We start from the raw sequence: 24,377 nt of genomic DNA on the forward strand, positions 1-24,377 counted from the left end.
TGCTATTTGAATTATAAACAAAGCAATATATTCCTGAAAGGGAAAGGTGAAATTTTGTAATTAAATAGGACTGGAGGTTTAAAACAAGTGTTTGAAAATTTCTAGCATCTTAAGGAAAATAAACAAAAATAAAAATTAAGAAATTCCCAAATTAGATAACTGAAACTATATTAGGGGCAATCATTTAGCGTAATGGCTAAGACACCAATTTAGATGCCCACATAACATATCAAAATTCCTGGGTCCAATACCCAGCTCTGATTCCTGACTCCAGATTCCTGCTAATGCAGATCCTGGGTGACAGCAGTGATGGCTTAAATCACTGGGTGAGTTTTATTGAGTTCCTGGCTCCTGGTTTCAGCCCAACACAGTCTGCACCATTGCAGGTATTTGGGGAGCGAACCAGTGGATATGAGTGCTCTCTCTCTGTTTCTGTGTGTGTGTATATATGTGTGTTTGTGTGCCCCTCAAAAATATTTTAACTTTAGAAAACTTGTTTTAGTGATATATACCATTTCATAAATGGTCACACTTTACACAATGCCAGCATGATTATTAGATTGTAATGAAATGTATCTGCAGTAAGTGTGCACAACAAAGAGAAACTGTACAGAGACAGAAGACAACAATGGCATATCAGAAAATATGGTTTCTGATATACCCAGCACAATCTTTTCCTCTCCTTGAACCCCATTTTTTCAACTATAACATGAGCAGATTGCTGATGCCTAAGAACTTCATAACATTTAAGTTTTGTTGTTATTCTGAACATACTCCTTTTATTAAGGACTTAAAACTCAAGATTAAGCAGGCAGTAGAATATAAACATACAGAACTCTTAGATATGAGTTCTCATGTATTTTTAAAAGCTACCCTTCTGGGCGTGTCTACTAGAAAATACAGCCAAAAAATCTAGAGTGCTGTCCATTTATATTGCAAAATGGATTCAAATCTAAAAACCTGGATAACTTTTAACTGTATTATTTATTCCCTAAAGCAACAACTTGTTCCTTGTGCATTTCTCAAATTAGCTAATAGAAAAACACAGAGCAAAACACTCTGCATCACTCTATTTTGAGAATTATTTTCACCCCTGAAATAACATGAAGCAGTGCAACTAGAATTCACTATAGAGAATAGCACTTTCATCTAAATTAGACTGAATTGCAGTTGATCAATGTGGAGTGTTCAAGGGTATTTCAGGTAGCCCCTAACTTGTGACTGATTTTCACAAAACCAAAGGTTTATTGACCACCAGATGGAGCCACTATTGTTCTATTCATAGCACAAAAATACACTAAAAATGAAAATTGTTTGAAAAATGAATAAATGGCAGATTTCTTATTGTAGTCTACAGTACAGAAAAAAATTAAACTTTTAACATTCTTCTGCCTAGTTTTTGTAAATGTGGGTACATAGACAGACCCTTCCCCAATAATTTATTATGAATGTTTCAATTTAGTAATTTCTTGGATAAAGAAACCAGTTTTTTTCTATTCTCTTTTTAAAGATATCATTAAAACAGCTTTCAAGTATCTTAAAGTAAGGATTTAACTTCTGTTACTCAAATATGAAATTGCAATATGAAAAATGATATAAGAATAAATAGCATGTAGGCTCTTATTTTAATGTTATACAGTATTCCCATTGTAATCATTTCCATAATGGATTTATTTATTTTCATTTTGCTTGAAAGGCAGAGACAGACAGGTTCACTTCCCAAATGCTTGCAACAATGGGGCTGGGCTAAGACAAAACTGCAAGCCCAGATCAGTCCAGGTCTCCCATGTGGGTTACAGGGACCTAAGAACGTGAGTCATCCTCTGCTGCCTCCTGAGGTGCAACAGCAGCTGGCAGCTGGAATTGGAAGCAGAGCCTGGACTCAAACCCAGACACTTGATTTGGGATGCAGGACTCCCAAGCGACAACTTAACCTCTGTGTCAAATACTCACCCCTCCATGATTTTTTTTTCTTTTACTTCTTCTTGTTAATAAAACAAACAAGAGGAGGAAGCATTCTCACTGGAATAGGGGGAATATATAGTTTATCCTCAGTAGCTTCAACCTCACTGAATGGCTACAACTCTTACAGAGATTCTGCCCAGAAAGTTTATTGCCATGGGCCTTAATTGGGAGAAATTGCCTTAAAGTTGGCATCACCAACTCTTCCAACTCTTCACACCTCTATTTAACAAGTGTCAGAATTTATCTAATTCCTTACAATTCAATTTAATTAGGCAACCTATCTATTGAAAAAATATTTGTATTCTAGATTTCCCAAGCTCCTGCAATACCTTCAAGGAACTATTACATCCAGAAAAAGCCGTAAGTTATCTGTAGACCCTGGTGTAATTCAGGACCTAAAAATGATCAATCTGTCTGCCCATTCAAATGCTATTTTATTTTATTTGAAAGGCAGAAAGACAGAGATAGGTCTTCCATGCACTAGTTCAATCTGCAAATGCCTGCCAATAGCTAAGGCTGGACCAAGCCAAAGCCAGGATCCCAGAATTCAACCTGAGTCTCCTATGGGACTAGGGATCCAACTTCTTGACCTATCACATGTTGCCTTCAGCATGCTCACCAACAGAAAGCTAGAATTGGAAGCAGAGCTGGAATCAAATACAGACACTCTGATAGGGGTTGTGGGTGTCTCAGGTAGTGTCTTAACTGGTACACCAAACGCTGCCCCTCCACTCAACTGCAGTTTATTAAGAGCATGGTATATGCAAGACATGCTAAGCCACAAACAGGGCAGTTCCTGCCAGGAATCTATAGCCTAGGGGGTGTTACAGACAGTTATAATACAGTATGTTTAGAAATTACAAAGTGATTTAAAGGTTCAAAGGAGGGTGAAATATGATTAATTAAGGAGATTCAAGAAAGAGCCATAGTAATTCTCCTTGAGTAAACCCATTGGCAGCCCGCTCTTCTCTGTCCCCTCATTATTCATTGAACTATATATTATGATTTGGAAGGAATTTAGGGCCTTTCTTTATAGGATTCTGTTTCATCGGGACATGGGTTGTGTCACTTGGTACTTAAATATTTTCTTATTTTTTGTCAGGCATGAAAAAGAAAGTTAAGAGTTTATACTTAAGAGCCAGACTACATCGGTTGATATTCCCAAATTTATAATCACTGAAATCAATGATTTAATCTCTCCTTACTTTAATTTTTTCATCAATAAAATTGAGTCAGTAACATGCCTTCCAGGACAGGCATTTGGCCCAGTGGTTAAGACACCACATTGGATGCATGCGTCCCCTATTGCCTGGCTAGTCTTGGCTGCTCTGCAACTCATCACTGGGAGGCAGCAGGTGATGGCTTAAGTACGTGGGAAACTGAGACTGAGTTCTGGTCTCCTGGCTTTGGCCTGGCCCAGCCCTGGCTGTTGTGGTCATTTGGGGAATGAACCAACTGATGGAAGATCAATTCTCTCTCTTTCTCTCTTCCTCTCTCCACTCCCTCCCCCGACCTCCCACTCCCACCCCCTGTGTTCTTTCAGGTTAAGCTGTGGCTTGGGGTGCCAACATCGCATATCAGGCTACTGATTGAAGTCCAGGCTGCTCTGTTTCTGAGCAAGCTCCCTGGTAATGCACATGGGAAGGCAGCAGATTATAGCCCAAGTACCTGTGGGAGACTAGGATGGAGTTCTTGATTCCTAGCTTCTTCAACATTGGCTATTGAGGCCATTTGGGAAGTGAACCAGTAGATGGAAATGCGCTCTCGCTCTCTCTCTCTCTCTCTCTCTCTCTGCCTTTCAAATGAATCAATAAACAAATCTTTTTTAAAAATGCCTTTTTAATGTTATGTTAGTTATGAGAATTGAACCACTTATTCAATTACTAATATTTGGCATATTGTGAGGCCTTGAAATATTAGCTATCATCTTATTTATTTTCAAGTATAGCACTATTCCTTGAATTAATTTATCACTTGGTATATTAAAAATTTTGATATGGGGCCAGCACTGTGGCACAGTGGGTAAAGCCACCTACTGTGGTGCAGGCATCCCATATGGGCACTGGTTCAAATCCCAGCTGCTCCACTTCCAATCCAGCTCCCTGCTAATATTCCTGGGAAGGCAGCAGAGGATGGCTCAAATGCTTGGGCCCTTGCACCCATGTGGGATACTCAGGAAGCTCCTGACTCCTGGCTCCATACTGGCCCAGCTCTGGCCATTTCAGACATTTGGGGAGCAAATCAGCAGATGGAAATCTCTCTCTTTGTGTGTGTGTGTCTGTGTGTGTGCATGTGTGTGTGTGTAACTGCCTTTCAAATAAATAAATAAATCTTTAAAAAATAAAAATTAAAAAATTAATAAACATGTATAAGCATATTATTTTAAAAATAAGATTATTTTGTTGCAAAAAGATTTGAAATGCATGCATATGATGGGTCCTCAAGAAGTTCATGGAAAATAAGCATTATGAAAAAATTCATTGGAACTACATCCAAGTTTCCCACATGGGGAACAGGGACCCAAGCACTTGGACCATCTTTGATGCTTTCTAAGGCATTTTAGCAGGGAGCTGGATCAAAAGGGGAGCAGCCAGGACTGGAAGCACCCATATTGGATGCCAGCACTGCAGGTGACTGCTCAATCTGCTGCACCACCATGCCAGCCCCAATACCATTTTTTCACAATTTTTTTTTTTTTTTTTTGTAATTTCAGAGGGACACAGAGGACAGAAAAAGAGATAGAGAGACAGAAAAAGAGAACTCCCAGGGTTGGCATTGTGGCATAACAGGTACAGCTGTCATGTGTGATGGCTGCATCTCATGTGGGTGCTGGTTCAAATCCCAGCAGCTGCACTTCCAATCCAGCTCTCTGCTAATGACCTGGGGAAAGTAGCAGGAGATGACTCAAATGCTTGGGCCCCTGCCACCCACAAGGGAGATCCAGGATGAAGCTCCTGGTTCCTGGCTTTTGCAAACACTTGGAGAATGAACTAGCAGATGGAAGAACTCTGTGTCTCCCTCTCTCTGTAACTATGACTTTCAAATAAATAAATAAATATTTTAAAATAAATAAACCTTTAAAAGAGAAAGAGAACTCCCATGTGCTAGTTCACTCCCCCAAAAACCTGTAAAGGCCAGGACTGGGCCCTGGGAACCAGAAACCCAATTCAGGTTTCTCACATGGATAGTGGGAATTCAAGCACTTGAGCCATTGCTGCCACCTCCCAAGGTGTGCATTACCAGAAAGCTGGAGCCAGGCATTGAACTCACGTTCTCCAGTGTGGGATGTGGGCATTGAGTTAGCCTATCCCCCACCCTTTTTTTTTTTTTTTTTTTTTTTTTTGACAGGCAGAGTGGACAGTGAGAGAGAGAGACAGAGAGAAAGGTCTTCCTTTTGCTGTTGGTTCACCCTCCAGTGGCCGCCGCGGCTGGCACGCTGCAGCCAGTGCGTCGCGCCGCTCCTATGGCAGGAGCCAGGTACTTATCCTGGTCTCCCATGGGTCCCATGGGGTGCAGAGCCCAAGGACTTGGGCCATCCTCCACTGCACTCCCTGGCCACAGCAGAGAGCTGGCCTGGAAGAGGGGCAACCGGGACCTCTCCCTTTTTTTTAATGAACGAATTTCCAGCCACTTGGTGCTGATAGCTCCTTGAGCTTTGTTCCTGAGACAATGGAGTATATAAACTTTAATGTAGAAAATGAGACTTAGGGATGGATACTATTGATTCTTTAAGTAACCAGTGAAGAGACAAGTAGAACAAGGATTCTGTTTCTGCCTAGCTGCTAGAGGAAATGTCAAGAACATTCTTTATAACATACAGGGACAAGACTACAGTACGTACTTAACTTGCAGCCTTGTAGCAGTTTGTCTCAGCTAAGCTGAGAGTTAGAATACATGTTTTAGCCCAATATCTGCTGCTAACCCAAATGGGATACTTGCTAAGTAACTTCACTTACCTGGACTTTAGTTACTTTACCTGTAAAATAATGTGTTAAATTAGAAGACCCTCATAGTCACCTCTGGCTGCCTGGTAACCTGATGCCCAGTAGTAAATGGATGGTTCTAGTAATGTTGGGTCTTCCCTGTCCCAAGCCCTTTCATCTGTATTCCCTAATGAGCTGACTGATTTTTAAATTTCCATTCTAACATTATAAAGTAGGTAATCTTTAAGCCCATAGGATGCTGGTGTTACACCCAGGAGTTGACAATTTGACACCTAAAATTGATGGTTTGATTTCTTAACTATTTTCACATACATTAAGTTTATTTTACCCCTTAGATTGTTTTCTGGCATGAGAAGTCTATATCATATATATTTCTTTCAAAGCATCTCTCAGAGCCCCAGGCACAAGGACAACACTTTGTTTTATTCTCTGAATTGAAGTTTTAATTAAAAGCACTATCATCCAATATATATTAAGATTTATAAGAAAACTAGAGTGCTCTGTACTCAGAAGCTGAATTTTTTAAACTTCTTATGTATTTTATTAGCCAGTTTTATGTCACTAAAATCATCCAGTCACTTATTCAATTTTTGTTTGTTCAGGAGGATTCAAGCACATGAGAAATGAATGTGCTACTTCCTGTTCTGGCAACATGGACTGAGCTAACACAGAACTTCCTTCTTGTACAAATACATAGAAATTCTGGGTAAAATATGACCCAGCTTGATTTACCTGCTTAACTAAAGGGGGGAGGAGGGAAGAAGGGGAGAGAGAGAGAGAGAGAGAGAGAGAGAGAGAGAGAGAGGAAATTCCTAGGTACCAGAAACAAAAGGAAAGCATACTCGAACATTAGGTGAGCAAACTGATACTAGTATCGCCCAGAGGGATATTGGACCCAGATGTAGGCTCTAATAGCTAGAAGCTGGGGATTTAATCTCACACATGGACATAACATTTGGCCTTCAGTTAGATAGGCAGGAACTAGAAAAACTGTCCATTTGGTCAGGAAAGCTCAATGAAGCTCATCATTCTTAAGAGCTGTGTGTAGGAGGGGAAAAAAATCTTAAGAAAAAAATCAAAACTCAAAACTTCTACCATGCATGACTATAAAGTAAATCGAGAAATTAACATGGAAGAAAATGGCTCCAGACCAATGGAATCCCCTTGATTATCTGGCAGAAACAAATTCAAAACTTTTCTGTAGGAACTTATACAATCTTGGCTTCCCTGGATTCCTGGGAATTTTTTCACAATAAAAAATTATAAAATACTTGCTCTAGAGAGTCAGAAGACATAACAGAAGGGCCCTCAAGACCAGTCTAAATGATCCAATGTAATAAGTGTGTTTTAAATAATTAAGGATAATTTTAAGGAATAAAAATCATAGTAAAATTCTAAAGCATGAAAAAGAGTGGGTAAATTTGAAAGAAACCAAATAGAAATAAAACTATTAGGGGCAGTTGTTTAGTTAAAATGGAGTTAAGATTGGAATACCAGAGGTAGACTGTTGTCTCCACTCCCAATTCCAGCATCCTGATAACAGGCAGCAACAGATGATGGCTCAAGTAGTTGGGTTCTTACCACCCACATGAGATACCGGAATTGAGTTTTTAGCTCCCACCTTTGGCCTAGCCCAACTCCAGCCATCATGGGCATTTGAAGAGTAAACCAGCAGATGGAAGCTCTCTGTATGTCCACCTCTTTATGTCTCTCTGTACCTCAAATATATATATATAAAATATTTACATATATGTAACAATATAATATATATGTATATATCTGTAACTGAATATGTGTGTTTTATATATATATGGATATATATATCCATATATATACACTGAAGAGAGAATTATTGAACCAAAACATAGAGTTACGGAAATTACAGGGTATACTGATCATAATAAAAACATGAAAAATGAATGTCCTCTGATTATTCATAGTTGATCACACTGTAAACAAGAGTACTTTATATTAATGTGATGTTCCCAGTTAGAAAATAAAAGAATTGACTAGCTTTTTATGCAGTTGGCTTTCTGTACCAGTTGTTGTTACATTTGACTAGATATACATGTAACGTGCTTGAATTACAGTGTCCATGCAGTTCAAATGGAACCTTAGCAGTCTCAGTCTTAAAGATCTTCAGACCTCACAGCTGCTCTCAAGCTGTTTGTCTGTTTATTTTGGCTAGAAATGAAAACAGGAGGAGGAGAAAGACATCCTTAAAGCAGGCAAATTGAAAAAATCTCACAAGAGCAAGAACTGGAGCAACCAGTGGACATACCCGGGGTGGTGTGGCTGCCTCGGTTTGTCTGACCTTGATGATTCTGGTTTATGGCTTTCTAGAAAAAAGGAAAATGACAGGGCACAGATTTGACTAGATTTCAGTATTTTCCTGATGTGCTTCACTTTTTGTTGAAGGACTTTAAGAAATCTACATTGTGAAAAATAGTACTGAAATTTCTATGAACACTGTCAACCAATAATTGTCTGAAGGGAACTTTATTTACTCTGAGGCTGTTGTCAATATTAATTTGGGTAGGGAAATCACTTTTATAAGGATTAAAGATTTAAAGTATCAAACTATTACTTAAAATTTTTAGGTTATTATTAACTTCTTTTATGAAATTTAGCTTCCAAACATTATACTTTAGAAATAAATGCCATTTCTCTAAGACATGGTCTGTCCCTTTTATTTTATCAAAGGAATAATGTAATAAAGAACATTTAGTAGTATATGGAATTTTAATTATTTGAGGTTGCATCAAATCAACTGATTCCACATACAGTTATAACAGGCACAAAGTACCATCAAATTGCCCTTCATCAGTACTTCTGAGAACATCTGTTTTATTTTATAGTTATTTGTGAGACAATTATCACAAAATAAAATCATCCCAAGCAAAAGTGCCGCATGTTTCACGGGTAAGACTGTATATAATGGAAATAGACAGATTAGATTAAAGAGAACGTTCTCTTTTTTTTTTTTAAGATTTATTTATTATTTATTAAAAGTCAGAGTTACACAGAGAGAAAGAGGTCTTCCATCCATTAGTTCACTCCCCAATTGGCTGCAACGACCCAAAGCCAGGAGCCAGGAGCTTCTTCCAGGTCTCCCAAGTGGACACAGGGGCCCAAGGACTTAGGCCACTTTCTAGAGCTGGATCAGAAGTGGAGCAGCCGGGTCTCAAACCAGCGCCCACCCCAATGAGAACTTTTTTTTTTTTTTAATTATTTGACAGGTAGAGTTACAGACCATGAGAGACAAAGAGACAAAGAGAAAGGTCTTCTTTCCGTTGGTTCACTCCCCAAATGGCCACCACAGCTGGCACTGCGCTGATCTGAAGCCAGGAGCCAGGTGCTTTTTCCTGGTCTCCCTTGAGGGTGCAGGGCCCAAACACCTGGGCCATCCTCCACTGCCTTCCTAGCCCACAGCAGAGAGCTGGACTGGAAGAGGAGCAGCCGGGACTAGAACCTGGCGCCCATATGGGATGCTGGCGGAGAATTAACCAAGTGAGCCATGGCACCGGCCCCGAGAACATTCTTAAAACAGCCTCTGTTGCACAACCATCTGCCCTGCCCTAACATCAAAGTTACCTCAGTTATTTTTCTCAGCTGTTATTAGTACACCTGTAGTTGGTATTCAGTGAACTTTTTTCATAACTTTTTTGCATATATCTTTTAAAAGATGTCAAGTTGGAATTAAATGATTAGTAATGACAATCTAATTAAATGCTCCAGGATATATCCAAGTAGCCAAAAATTTTTTGCAGCTAAAAATTCTGATTTCTGAGGAACTATAGATCTGCAAGTCTCTCTGGACTGGTCTTTATGAGGAGGGGGAATAGAGTATTTTCAGCTCTGTAATGATATGGTAAAACCTGAGATTCACCCATGCAACCCTGAGCAACAGGTATTTGGGCTTCTGACTTTCAGTATAAAATCCAGCCTGCTGTGTTGAAGTAAAAATGATTTCACCTAGGATCGGAAAGTAAAAAGTCTAACTTTTATAAACGTTCCCCCTTGAGATGGCAAAAACTGCAGTGAGACTGTAATACCAGACTTCTTCAGATGACAGTTGATTTCGCAATTAAGACATTGATGACATTCTAGAAATTTGATTAATTCTTGATCTCTGTGTTGAAAATTGTTTAACTGGAGCTTTGCCAAGAATGGGGAGGGGGATAGGTAAAAATCCTGTTGGAAACAATATTCAACTCCATGAAAAGTTACTTTTTTTTTTTAAGATTGATTTATTTGAGAGTCAGAGTTAACAAAGAGAGGGAGGCACAGAGAGGTCTTCCATCACTCCCCAAATGGCCACAACAGCTGGAGCTGGGCTAATTGGAAGCCAAGAGCCAGGAACCAAGAACCAGGAGCTTCTTCTGGACCCTCACATGGGTGCAGGGGCTCAAGTACTTGAGCCATCTTCCACTGTTTTCCCAGGCCATTAGCAGCGAGCTGGATGGGAAGTGGAGCAGCCAGGACTCTAACCAGCACCCACTTGGGATGCCAGCACAGCAGGCAGAGGCTTAGCCTAGAATACTGCAGCTTCGCCTTGAGAAAGTTACTTTAGTTACATGATCTGGATCATTTCAGTAACGATGAAGAGACCTACAGTTTTATCCAAATATTTCTTTAACATTTTTCAAAGCAGGACTAGTTTTGCAATCCATTACATGCTTCAGTTAGAGAATTGTGAACCTTTCTTGTCTACATCATTTTCAATTTAGTTCTGATCACTTAAGAGATTATAGCAAACAGATCGGAAGGTATATGAGTGAATCTAATGCATTTTTAGATGTGTACCATCATCACCACAAATTGCCTTACACATATATTTATGAAACTGATTATGACTTAGCTTAAAGAAAAATGACTAAGAAGAGTACAATATAAAGAAATTAACAGAGCAAATGTGTTCAGGTAAATTTAAATTTTATACCTATATTTTCCATCTCATAGCTAGAAAATAGAAAAAGCGTGATTTGATAAATACTGAGGGAATAAAATGATTCATTAAAGTTGTCATAATTTTTCAATATAGGTTAAAGTGTGGGAAATGCAAAAGGAAATTGAAATAAAAATATTAATGTCTCTAAGTGTATCCCAATTGAAGGTTCCTTAAAAACATTTTAGAATGTATATAGATAGCCTCATAATCTGTCAAAAAATAGTTTCCCCCATCAAATGTTAAGATATAAATTTAAAGCATACATCAGTGTATATTTTGGTGCTGAACAGTTTTTTCTTAACTTTGTTTATTTATTCATTCATTTAAAAGGCAAAGTTACAGAGAGAGGAAGAGACAGAGAAAGAGAGTTCTTCCATCTGCTGGTTCACTCCCCAAAAGGCTGCAATGGCTGGGGCTGAACCAGGCTGAAGCCATGAACCCAAAATTCCATCTGAGTGTCTCATGTGGTGGCAGGGCCCCAAGTCCTTGAGCAAAGAGCTCAAGTGCTAGCAGAGAGCTTGATTAAAAGTAATGGTGCAGCCAGGACTCAAAATGGTGCCTATTTGCAAAACAGGCAGCGGTTAGCAGAGTGCACCACCATGCCACAGTGCCAGCCCCGGCACTTAACACTTTTAATCTGCTGAAATAAATAATAGTAGTTTCAGTGTTTGGTGTGTGTCAAACAGTATTTTAGGCACCAGCATTGAGGAGTAGTGGGTAAGGCCGCCGCCTGTGATGCCAGCATCCTAGCTGTTCTACTTCTGATCCAGCTAAGTAGCAGAAAACGGCCCAAGTGTTTGGGTGCCTGCCACACGCATGAGAAACCCAAATGAAGCTCCTGGCCCTGGTTTCAGCGTGGTCCAGCCCAGGCCATTGCAGTAGTCTAGGGAATGAACCCACTAGAAAGATCTATCTTTATCTCTCCCTTTCTCTCTTTTAAATAAATAAATAAATCTTAAAAAAACATATAACAATATTTCATTTAATTCTCACTACAGAAAATGAAGTAGATATCATTCTCATTTGACAGCTGAAGAAACTGAAGCACAGAAAGAAGCCACAGCGTATTTCTAAGTCATACATATAATAAGTTGTTGAACTAGAATTCAGATCAGTCCCACTCTAAGGACTGTGTTCCAAACATGCCTTGCTCACTGGTTCCTTCTGTAATGGAAACTAAGAGCAGATGTTCTTGTTAGCACCAGAGGAAATGTATGAGGTCTCAGTTCCTATCTGAGTGCTAGTTTTATTGCCTTACAAATACCTTCTGAGTTAAATAAGGCTGCCCATATTGTTAATACTGTTGACAGCAGGTGTTGGACAAAGGAAGTTCATTGTACTATTCTGTCTATATTTGTGTTGAAATTTTTCTATTAAATTTTTTTTATTTTGTTTTTTTAAGAATAACTTTTGACCAGTTAACCTGTCTTGACTGGGAGTTGTTCATTGGTGTGTTCAGTGAATCATGATGTGAGAATTTATTACATTATATATCTCTCCTTTTTATACTCCCTTAATTTTTTGATGAAGGAGATAAAATGTTGTGCTTGTTTTCCATTACCTTTACTTGCTCCAAAATATTCCTGTCTCTGAAATACTGATTGTCAGGTAATTACAAAATTACAAATTTTGCATTAACTTTTAAATGATTAAATCATTAGTAAGGCAAAAAATTAAATGTGCAAAAGATTTGAATAATTTACCAAAGAAGATTTATGAGTGGCCAGTAAAAACTTTAAAATGTTACTATTTCTTACTATCAGAAAAATGAGAGTTGAAACCATGATAAGATACTACCTCACATCCACTAGAATGATCGCAGTTAAATGATGATACCAGACAGAGCTGGGAATATGGAGCAACTCAAACTGTCTTAAATCGCTGATAGGAATGATATAGCCAAACTACTGTAGCCACTTTGTAAAACACTACATCGTTCCTTATAAAATTAAACGTACATTTATCATATGACCCAACAACCCTCTCCTGGATATTTACCCAAGAAAAATGAAAAAGTGGGGCCGGCGCTGTGGCTCACTTGGTTAATCCTCCACCTGCGGCGCCGGCATCCTATATGGGCACCAGGTTCTAGTCCCGGCTGCTCCTATTCCAGTCCAACTCTCTGCTGTGGCCTGGGAAGGCAGTGGGGGATGGCCCAAGTGCTTGGGCACTGCACCCGCATGGGAGACCAGGAGGAAGCACCAACGGAAGGAAGACCTTTCTCTCTGTCTCTCTCTCACTGTCTTTAACTCTACCTGTCAAATAAAAAAAAAAAAAAAGGAAAGAAAAAGGAAAATGTTTTCAAACAGACTTGGCTGCATGTGAATGTCCATAGAAGCATTATTTGTAGTAGCCAAAAGCTGAGAAGCAGCTCAGTTTCCATCAACTGGTAAAAGGGTAAACAAATTTAGAATATGTCTGTACTATTGAATAATGCTCAGTTTTATGAAAAGAATTCAAAAATTCAAGGAGAATGGAATTAAAAGGTTATTTTGATTCAGAAAATTTTTGAAATCCATGCAGAGTTTTTTAATAATATATACACACTACTGTGTATTTGTTGTAGACCCCTCATAAAAAAATACCCAACAACTTGGATGAATCTCAAAAAACAATTGCTAAGTGAAAAAAGTCACACATTAAAGAAATAATGCAGTATAATTCCATTTCTTTTTTCTTTCCCTTTTTTTTTTTTTTTTTTTTGACAGATAGAATTAGTGAGAGAGAGAGAGACAGAGAGGAGAAAGGTCTTCTTTCCATTGGTTCACTCCACAAATGGCTGCTACGGCCGGAGCTACGCCGATCCGAAGCCAGGAGCCAGGTGCTTCTCCTGGTCTCCCATGCTGGTGCAGGGCCCAAGCACTTGGGCCAACCTCCACTGCCTTTCCGGGGCCACAGCAGAGAGCTGGCCTGGAAGAGGAGCAGCTAGGACTAGAACCTGGCGCCCATATGAGATGCCGGCGCCGCAGGTGGAGGATTAACCAAGTGAGCCACAGCGCCGGGCCCTGTATAATTCCATTTCTACAAATTTCTGGTAATAAAGAAAAACATGGTGACAGAACACAGATCACTATGCCTAGTACCAGAAAAAGGGAATTGGCTATAACGTGCATTCAGATGCTCTTCAGGACTATAGCACAGTTATTGCAGTAGAGGTTACATACAATATCAAAAGTCATCAAATTGTATACCCAAAATTGGTGAATTTTACTTTGTATAAGTATACTTCAATATAGCTTTTTAAAATTTTTTTGTCATTACCATCAAGATGAAGTGATTTTTCTAAGGTATTAAGAGACCTTTTAATATTGTAAACCACATAGCTATAGAATGTCCTAGCTTTATTATATATTTAAATTTGCCTTCCTTGACTTTTTAAAATTGACTTTTAAGACTTCTTTGTGACACTTTTTTTTTTTTATTTTTCTGCTTCCTACACATTCCTAAAGAGTGAAATCAAGTGGTTGGTCTTTGCTAAAGAAAACCATATTTAAGGGGATGCATGTTAAACTCATTAAAATACAACTGCTGAACCTGTTTTGAAAGTCACAAACTTGATTTACCTGCAACACAGGGTGACTGAATTCATCTATTATCAGCCTTTTTATTTTAAAATTCTTACCAATAAAGGTTTTAGTCTATTGTAGCTGAAAATGTATAAGTAAAGAACTTGTCCTTTCTCTTTTGCTTTTGTTCTAACCATCCAAACATAAGACAGTTCTAAGTATACTCATCTGAATTCGCCACAGGATTTTACACATCCTGCCAAGAGGAAAGGACAGAAAGAAAAGAAGTGTCACTGGGGCAGATGCTGTGCTGTAGCGGATTAAGCTACTCTTGAGACTCCCACATCCTACACTGGAATGCCGGTTCAAATCCTGGCTATCCTGCTTCTGATCCAGCCTCCTGCTAACGTGTCCTGGGAGGCAGCAAATGATGACACAGTAGCTGACTTCCTGCCATTCACATGGAAGACCTGGATGGAGTTTGTGCTCCTGGCTTTGTCCTGGACCAGGCATTTGGGAGTAAACCAGCAGATGAAAGTTCTTTTTGTATCATTCTATCATTCTGTCTGTCAATTAGAAGCAAACAAACAATTAAGAATTTTTTAGAAAAGAATATCACTTACTTCCTAAATGCAGGAGGTTCCATATGCATGACAAATACAGGCTATAAAGTGTTCGAGGCTGGGGAGCCAAACTGTCTTACTCCTTATTTTGCCCTTCTCCAGATGCATTACTACTTATTTCATTTAACTATTTATTGAGCTTTGACATTTGCCAACCTCTGTCCTGACTGTCAAGAAAATAAGATTTGTCCTCACAGAGCTTAATGTCTAGTGAAGGTTAAAGAAGAGTAAATAGGAAATGGCCATAAAGTGTAGTAAGTACTAATGAGTGCTCTGCAAACTCCAAGGAGCAGACATTCAAACCCAACTTCAAGAACAGAACCAGAAAGGTCTCCCTGAAGGAAGTGCCAACCAAACTGAGACCTAACAGGTGAACAGGAATTTAGTGAGGAAAATGAATTGAAGAATAGAAAGATGAGGTATTTTCAGTGTTCCTGATATGACATTATGAGTAAACGCAAGGGGTCAAGAGACCAGGGTGCAGGCTCAGTGGAGCACAGTGGGTTAAGCCACTACCTGTGACACTAGGATCCCATATGAGTGCCAGTTCAAGGCCCAGCTGCTCCATTTCCAATCCAACTCCCTGCTAATGCATCTGGGAAAGCAACAGAAGATGGTCCAACTATTTGGTCCCCTGCCACCCACGTGGAATCCAGACTCAAATGAAGCTCCTGGCCCAGCCACAGTGGTGACGGCATTTTGGGGACTGAACCAGTGGATGGAGATCTCTGTTTGTCTCTACCTCTCTCTCTGTAACTCAGCCTTTCAAATAAATATTTAAAAAAGAAAAGAGAGAGAGAGAGAGAGAGAGGCCAGGGTGCATCAAAGAATAATAGCTAGGGCTGGTGCTATGGCATGTCAGGTAAAGCTGCCACTTGCGGCACAGCATTCCATATGGGCACCATTTCAAGTCCTGGCTGCTGCACTTCCAATCCAGTTCCCTGCTAATGAGCCTAGGAAAGCAGTGGAAGATGACCCAAGTACTTTAGCTCCTGCACCAGTGTAGGAGACCTGGAAGAAACTCCAGGCTCCTGGCTTCAGATCTGCCGAACTCTGGCTGTTGTGGCCATTTGGGGGATGAAAACTAAGGATGGAAGATAGTCTCTCTCTCCCCTTCTCTCTCTCTCTCTCTCCTTCTAACTCTGCCTTTCAAATAAATATTTTTTTAAGAAAAAGAGTAATAGCTATAAACCAGATGAGAGTACTTCAAGGTACATCCAGCAAAGGAGTTCTAGGAGATGAAACAAGAAAGCATTAACTGCTTCATATAGGAAACACAAGTTGCAAGGTACTTGGTCTTTATCCCAGGACAATGCAAATCTAACCTATATAGAATGAGAAGAGGGGGCCGGCGCTTCGGCTCAATAGGCTAATCCTTCGCCTTGCGGCGCCGGCACATCGGGTTCTAGTCCCGGTTGAGGCGCCAGATTCTGTCCCGGTTGCCCCTCTTCCAGGTGAACTCTCTGCTGTGGCCAGGGAGTTCAGTGGAGGATGGCCCAAGTGCTTGGGCCCTGCACCCCATGGGAGACCAGGAGAAGCACCTGGCTCCTGCCTTCGGATCAGCGCGGTGCGCCAGCCGCAGTGCACTGGCCACGGCAGCCATTGGAGGGTGAACCAACGGCAAAAGGAAGACCTTTCTCTCTGTCTCTCTCTCTCACTGTCCACTCTGCCTGTCAAAAAAAAGAAAGAAAAAAAATGAGAAGAGAGATATCCAAAGATGTAGTTAAATAGAACAATATGAAAGCAAGTTTTAAAGACCTATTATAAAGATCACTTTATATATCCCAGTTATGATAATATCTTTTCTTCACTGGTGATTATTAAACATATGGGTCTCAGATATTTCCATGTTTAATGGTTTCTCTTTTTTTTAAGATTTGTTTATTTGAGATGCAAAGTTACAGACAGAGGAAGAGACAGAGACAGAGAGGTCTTCCATCTGTTGGTTCATTCCCCAGATGGCCACAATGGCTGGAGCTGAGCTGATCAGGAGTTAGGAGCTTCTTCCAGGTCTCTCACATGGGTGCAGGGACCCAAGCACTTGGGCCATCTTCCACTACTTCCCCAGGCCAGAAGCTCAGAGCTGGATTAGAAGAGGAGCAGCCAAGACATGAACCAGTGGCCATATGGGATACTAGTGTCGCAGGCTGGGGCTTAACCTACCATATCACAGTGCCGGCCCCTAATGGTTTCTTTCTCATTAATGTGCTGAGTTTTCAGCATTTAGAGCTGTCAGTCTTGAAAGTTGAGCTGGATATACAGTATTTTAACAGGATCGATATAAAGTTGTTTATAAAACCGATTGTTCCTTTCAAGTTTTATCAAAATCATATTAGGTAACCACAAAAAGACATCTTGTTTCTTAGTTCGCACATTTTTTTAAAGACCGGAAATCTCTTGAACAAAATGGCTGATTGTTAATCTATTGCACATTCATAATGTTCCTCAAACTAGGTAACAAAGAAGCCAGTAATCAACTAACGAAGATTTTTGGCATTCTTGATTACAACTGGCTCATTTCATTTGCCAGTTTAAAAAATAAGAGAGGTTGTGGCTTGTTTTCTGGGTTTTTGATTATTATTATTATTATTAATTTGAAAAGCAGAAAGACAGAAAATTCCCTGGTTCATTCCCCAAATGCTTGCAGCAGCCCCCTGGGGCCAGTGCCAGATTGGAGTCAGGGATGCAATGCAGGGCTCCTACGTGGGTGTCAGGAGCAGAATTACTTGAACCATCACCACTGCCTTCTCAGGATTATCAGGTCTGCACTATCAGGAGGTGGAGTCAGGAGCCAGAGCCAGGCATTGAACCATCCTAACTGCTATGCTAAAAACCCATCCCTGGCTTTTGTTGTTGTCTAAGTCATAAATTTTCATTAATATGAGTAAATAAAGGAACTTCCAAAAGTTTGTGGAAAATGCATATTCTGGTTTTTTATTTTTGTTTTGGTTAGCCAACATAGTTTTATTATGGGAATGTTTTATAACACACAGAATCACAAACTCTTATCCATCCAGCTTTGGGAACATGTTAGGAAAATATTACACCTAGCATTTTCTAGTTTGAAGTAGAAGGGCTTCTTGTGTTAGCCCACTCCCCCATCCTAGTGTATTTTGCTTTTCTACTTGTAACAGATATCTTTTTTTATCTTTTTTTTTTTTATTTGACAGGTAGAGTTATAGACAGTGAGAGAAACAGAGAAAGGTCTTCCTTCCATTGGTTCATCCCCCAAATAGCCTTTACGGCTGGCGCTGCGCTGATCCAAAGCCAGGAGCCAGGTGCTTCTTCCTGGTTTCCCATGTGGATCAGGGGCCCAAGCACTTGGGCCATCCTCCACTGCCCTCCCGGGCCACAGCAGAGAGCTGCACTAGAAGAGGAGCAATCGGGACTAGAACCTGGTGCCTGTATGGGATGCCAGCACTGCAGGCGGAGGATTAACCAAGTGAGCCACAGCGCCGGCCTGTAACAGATATCTTTAAAGATGGTCCACATGATCTTCATTGGAGGAAAATGCATATTATGAAAAAAATGCATGAATTTAAAAATTTCTTTGCACCAAAATAAACTTATCTTTTAATTCTAGTTTCCACTAACTTTTTGAAGTACCATCGTGTATACATATGAGAATTTGCAAAATGTTAGTATCTGCATTTGGGGGGGAGGGGGCTAAAACTGTATTTTACCAACCCAAAACTGTATTTTATGAACTTACGAGCCCAAGTGTTTACTAATCTTAACACAGAATTGTTGCAAAATCAAATCCATAGATTTGTTTCATAGTTTATACTTTAGCAAAAAAGTATTATCTGGTAACTATCCTAATGTATTTGTTAGATAATTTATATAATGTATTATAATCAAATGAGTACAATTTAGAACAAACTACAATAGTGCAGTATAGAATAAAGAGATTTATAAAGTTGGCTGGAAATTAACATATCACCTTCTATTTAGAAGATTGTTATGGAGCTAGTGGAGCATATTAATTTTCTTTGGAAATTAAATGAAGGAAACCCAAGACAAATTCTGAGCTCCTCTTCAGCAGAGGAGCGTACCCATAAGTGTGAATCCGCAGAGCCTTTTTGCACTCATTCTAAGAATCTCCCACCTTCTTCAGAGGAAGAAGCTGCTCCTGATGGTGCTGTTGCAGAATACAGAAGAGAAAAGCAAAAGTATGAAGCCTTGAGGAAGCAACAGGCAAAGAAGGGAACTTCCCGGGAGGACCAGGTAACTACAAAAACCAAAAGCTGTACCTAAGTCACTGCCTTTGAATTGTCCTTTGTGTGTTGCTAAATGGAGCCTAATTCAATTATGTAACCAGGGAATTTCTCTTAAAAATGAGAAAAGGATGTATTTGTATGGGGTAAGATGCCAAAGACCTCAGCCGTCTGAATGAAGGTCCTAATTCGGGAGTTCTTCCCAGATATTTTAGGTGAAAAACCCTGAAACTTCCAAGTTTCTACCTGGTATTCCTTTATCAAGCACAGGGTTTTTGTAAAGCCACTTGTCCCTAGAAACTCAGGTGGCAGCTCTGTGCAAGTGAAAATTATGAAATGAAGGCACGGTGATTGTGGGGACGAAAGGCTGTCTGCCAGCATCTCACATACTCACCAACCAGCTCGGCTGAGAATTGTGCACTGCCTAGAAACGAGACCCTTGGTCCGTGAGATGACTTTTAATGTAATAAAACTCTGTATATTGCAAATTATTCCTGAACCTTGAAGTAGCCATATGAAGAAATTGTCAGAAATCAAGGACAGAAAGAGATGGGAAGTTGGCTCAACAATTTGCGAGTCAGCTATATACATCAAATAGTACTTGGCATTCGATAAATCCGTTCTCTCCAGCAGCCCTGCATGTTGAAAAGTTAGGGGCAGACCGAAGTCATTTATTTTTGGCACTGCCATGTAAATATATGAAGACATGCCATTTTAGGCACATAAATAAAACAAGCAAAATATAAGTAAATTAAAGAGCCCAAGCCTAGATGGATAAATTAATCTAATCAGACACTGTATTATAAGTGACACCTAATTACTGGTAAGGACGGATCATGCATCAGTATTTAGCGTGAAAATAATCATAGGGAAGGTTCATCAAGAGTCTGGCATAGGAAATTTTAATTACAGAGAACTAATTTATATGCAATTTTCAAGAGAAGTGGCACATCAAATGAAATTAAGAGAAAGTGCATTATTACCTTGTTTTCATGGAGTCACAGAGTCTTCTGACTAGCAACCATGGTGACTATTCTATCAAAGATGCTAAGGATCATTCTTATGTGTATATTAATTTTTGCTCCCTCAAAGCAAATAATTGTTAAGGACCTAGCGTGTACCACTAATCTCCGTATTTGGTGGCCAACAGGTGAACACATCCTTGCCCTGGAGATATATATTCAGATATGTAATGGAGAAATATTAACACATACACACAAAGTTTTGAAGGAAATATAGAAAATATTAATAATGATTATTCTGAGTGGTCAGCAGTTATTTTTGTTTTGCTTCTTTTTTCCAGTATTTCTGCAATTACTTTTTTTTTATTATAAGCAAATACAATGAAAGCTTGTTATTGTTGATTTTAATGAGTAGTTTAAAAACAAGAGATGCTTTACTAATATCATTTGAAGAGCTTGGTCCTATAATCTGTACTCTAACAACAGATAAATTCTGTAAATTCTAACATACTACTTAGCCCTGAGGATGCCTATGATGATGTTATATAGGATTTATACATTTTTCCCAAAGTCATTTCATTCAGCAGCTATGGCCATGAGTATCTTTCCAGCTGTAGTCTATGTGGGCATTAAATTGTGAAATGGCTAAGGCACTTTTCACTATCAATATTTAACAACTACTTCCTTTGTTTCTTGCAATTATTTTGTCTTTATTGAGTTGTATTCTAGATTTTCAAAACCTACTTAATTTTTTCGTGGACTGTGGTCTTCATAATATTTCTAGGTAAATTCTGGAGCCTAAGAATGTGCTGTGACTAGTTATTCTACCTGTTATTCACATTTTGAATTCTTTCACACATCTGCTCCCTTATGAAAAATAAGGATTTTAATATTGAATTCAATATATCAAAATCTTCATTAGGCCCTTGATTTTTTTCATATGAATTTTATCCCATTTCACAATGATGTATGCATTAAAACAATAAAATAGAAAAAACATTTTTCTAGTCTGTGTTCTTTGCTCAAATTCTTGAGTAGACTATTAAGGTACAGCCAGGAGACAATGTGATTACAAAACTATAGCTACTTGTTGTTGCTTCTGGACCACAAAAGACATGGGAGCCAAGCAGGAACTCAGAACAACGTTCCCTACTCCATGTTTTGTTTTGTTTTATTTTGTTTTTTACCATACCCAACATTGCCTTCACCATAGAATATGAAGCTTCATGTATATAATTTTTTAATAACAGTGTAATAGCATATTTGTTGCTTTTTTACAAAATGTATCTGCTTCCACTTCTCCATTTGTAATGAATATTGCTACTGTGCACATCTTACACAAGCCATTTTATGTGTTTCAGATTGTTATTTTAAAAGGTATTCCCAGCAATGGAATTACTGAAGCAGAGGACATGATTGGTTTAAAATTTATGATTCATGTCAACAACTTTCTAAAGACATTATTCCGATTTACCCAACTGCCAACAGTTAAATTTGTTAAATGAAAAATACTGTTTGTTGTCGGTGTTTTGTTTATGATTTTTTGTATCTTAGTGAATTACCTCCCTGTCTTGTGGACATTAAAAATTTAACTAGTAAGCATATATTTTTAAAAGCTGAAGAGTCTTCTACATAAGCAAATTTATGTCCTAAAATCAGAAAGTGGTGACCTATCGCTGAGGGAAGATGTCAGTGAAAATCCAAACAGGACAATGTCAAGGTTCATTAAGGTAATTGTACATCTTGAGAGCAGCTTCACCTTTTTCTTTCAAAATAAAACAGTTATCTGTTTTCTTTTCTACCAAATGTAAGTTTTTTAAATTATGTTTATCTCAATAAGAAATCAAATCAGTCAATAAATGAATAATAAATAGATATCTATTTTCTTTTCTACTAAACGTAAGGTTTTTTTTAATTACATTTATCTTTATCAGAAATCTGAGCAGTCTAATTGTTATTTCAGACTCTTGCATTACTGAACCAGTTTAAATCTAAACTCACTCAAGCCATTGCTGACACTCCTGAAAATGACATTTCTGAGACTGAAGTGGAAGACGATGAGGGCTGGTAAGGGCTGTGCTATCTTTATTTTAACTAAGAACAAATGGGTTCACGGGAGCCGGGGTGGGCGGGTCACTGTGTCATCCTCTCCCCGCTCCTCACCATGCTTTCCAGTGTCATTATAGGACCTCAGCACCCTTTACTTCATTTCTGTTCAATATAAAATGAAATAAATAAACACACAGAGCCCTCGATAAACAATCACCTACCACATGCTTGGTGTCTTCCTTGTATTGTGCTATCCAGTAGAAAATGCACAAGAAATACATGACGCTATTTCTGGCCCTAGCTTTCTAATATTATGAATATAAGATAAGACTCATGTTAAATAGTGAGGAAACAACCTTAAAAGACATCAATAATTTTTTAGACTTTTCCCACATTTTTGAGCTCCATAATCTTATTTCATAATCTTTCTCACTTCCCCTTCAAGTTTATGACCTGCAGGATCCTAGCAACATGTACATAGTTAATTTTATCTTTATCTTTGGATATGTTTCAGCTTTTAAACACACTGATAAGAAATAAAGAAATTAATGATATGTACTTGTCCTGTGCTTAGGACTTCATCCTATACTGGCAGAAAAAAAATAGGAGAAGAATTGTGTTTTCTCTTATCACACCCCTCTGTCCTCAAATTGACTTCTCGAGCAGTATATTAGGCCTCCCCACACCTAACTGCCTCCACCTCCCACTACACCCTGGCTCAGACACAGAGCTGCAAACAAGCTCGTGTATGACCCCCACACATGACTCACCCTCTGGAGCCTCTCAGCCATTCCATGTGCCGTCACCCCAGCCCAGAGCCCTGGCTTCAGTCCTCTCTGCCCAGCAGCCCCTCCCCTGCTGCAAAACCCTGGTCAAAACTCCCATGCTCCAGGAAACTAGTCGGCAACATTTGGTGAGCATTCACAGATCTGGAGGGTGGAGGGAAGAGGGCTGGAGTGCCCTTAAAAGCAACATAAAAACACCTATTCAGGAGAAACTCAATCATGTAAGACACTGCAACTGTATGTAAATGTAAGAGGGTCTGAGGGCCTGGTGATTGGTATGGAACGGATCCTACCTAACCTAGGATCCAGAAAACAGTTGTGTATTTTCTCCACTAATTTATAGTTTCCGTGTGATCTGGGTTATGATGCCAATTTTTGTAGTTTCCTGCATCCCTTACGATTTCTCTTACTTAAATTTAAAGTTGCTTGGAGGCAGAAGCTGGTGCTTCCCGTGGTTCTGTGCCCAGGCTCTCAGTGGGTATTCACTGACCCAGGCAGATAAAGGCACACTGCATAGAAGTTTTGGTTTTTTATATGATTGGACAGGTTTAGTTTTATTTTGGATTCCTTACATGTCTCAAAATACTTTCAAATGTTTTAGGTTCAGCCACCATACAAAAAAATATTTTGCCAAGTCCTCTTCTCTTTATTTTTGAATCCATATGCATTTTTTAAGGAAATATGACCCATGTGTTTCTGATTCATTTACACTTAACTCATCAAGATGGTGTTTTGTAAGAGCAGTTTGATGCCCAATAAGTTTTTTTAACCTTTTTATAAGCTATTTAAGTCCTTTTTTATTGAACAGGAAAGTCACCAACAAATTCAAACCCCAAAAGTTTCATTTGAAACTCATAACCCACAGGACTCAAATTCACTTTCAACTTGGCAAGACCATTTAACTTTCCAAGGTTCTTCCTATCCCTTTGGTTCAATATATGCTCATTTTGAAATGCTCATTATCTTCAAATCTCAATTAAGTGTTTTTAAAAATGCCAATCTTGTTTTTGATGGAATTTGACAATGCAATCAATACTTAATATCCTTATTAGAAAGTTAAACAAGGGGGAAAATTTCACCAGATTGGCAGTGGGGGTAGGGGGAGATCACTGGTCAATGGTGTTAGCTAATTCTCCAACTGTAAACAATAATAAGTGGTAAAGGAGGAGGAAATATGTTAAAGGAATTATTAGCAGGTCTTCTTGGAGTTCATTTTTGCTTTCAGCTTCCCTCCTACCAATCAAAGTTAGGCTGCATCTCCAGAATGTTTTGTTATTATTTGTCATACCTAAAATTGAAAGAAAATACCTTCAGCGTTCAAGGCACAATGCCGAATCACATAAAATGCATATGGTCATTATGTAAAACCCTATTG

At 39.0% G+C, this 24,377-nt stretch overlaps 1 protein-coding gene across 2 annotated transcripts in view; it reads left to right on the forward strand.

The window, feature by feature from the left end:
* Positions 1 to 24,377, forward strand: part of CWC27 (CWC27 spliceosome associated cyclophilin) — a 228,624-nt gene that overhangs the window by 180,413 nt on the left and 23,834 nt on the right. For both annotated transcript variants that reach the window (XM_051853710.3, XM_002714061.6), the window contains 2 exons: positions 19,107 to 19,216; positions 22,132 to 22,235. In XM_051853710.3, the coding sequence (XP_051709670.1) occupies positions 19,107 to 19,216; positions 22,132 to 22,235 (214 nt within the window). The remainder of the gene's footprint in view (positions 1 to 19,106; positions 19,217 to 22,131; positions 22,236 to 24,377) is intronic.

This window comes from Oryctolagus cuniculus, chromosome 14 (genome assembly GCF_051225735.1).
Source record: "Oryctolagus cuniculus isolate XC-2025 breed Fujian yellow rabbit chromosome 14, ASM5122573v1, whole genome shotgun sequence".
NCBI classification, from domain to species: Eukaryota; Metazoa; Chordata; class Mammalia; order Lagomorpha; family Leporidae; genus Oryctolagus; species Oryctolagus cuniculus.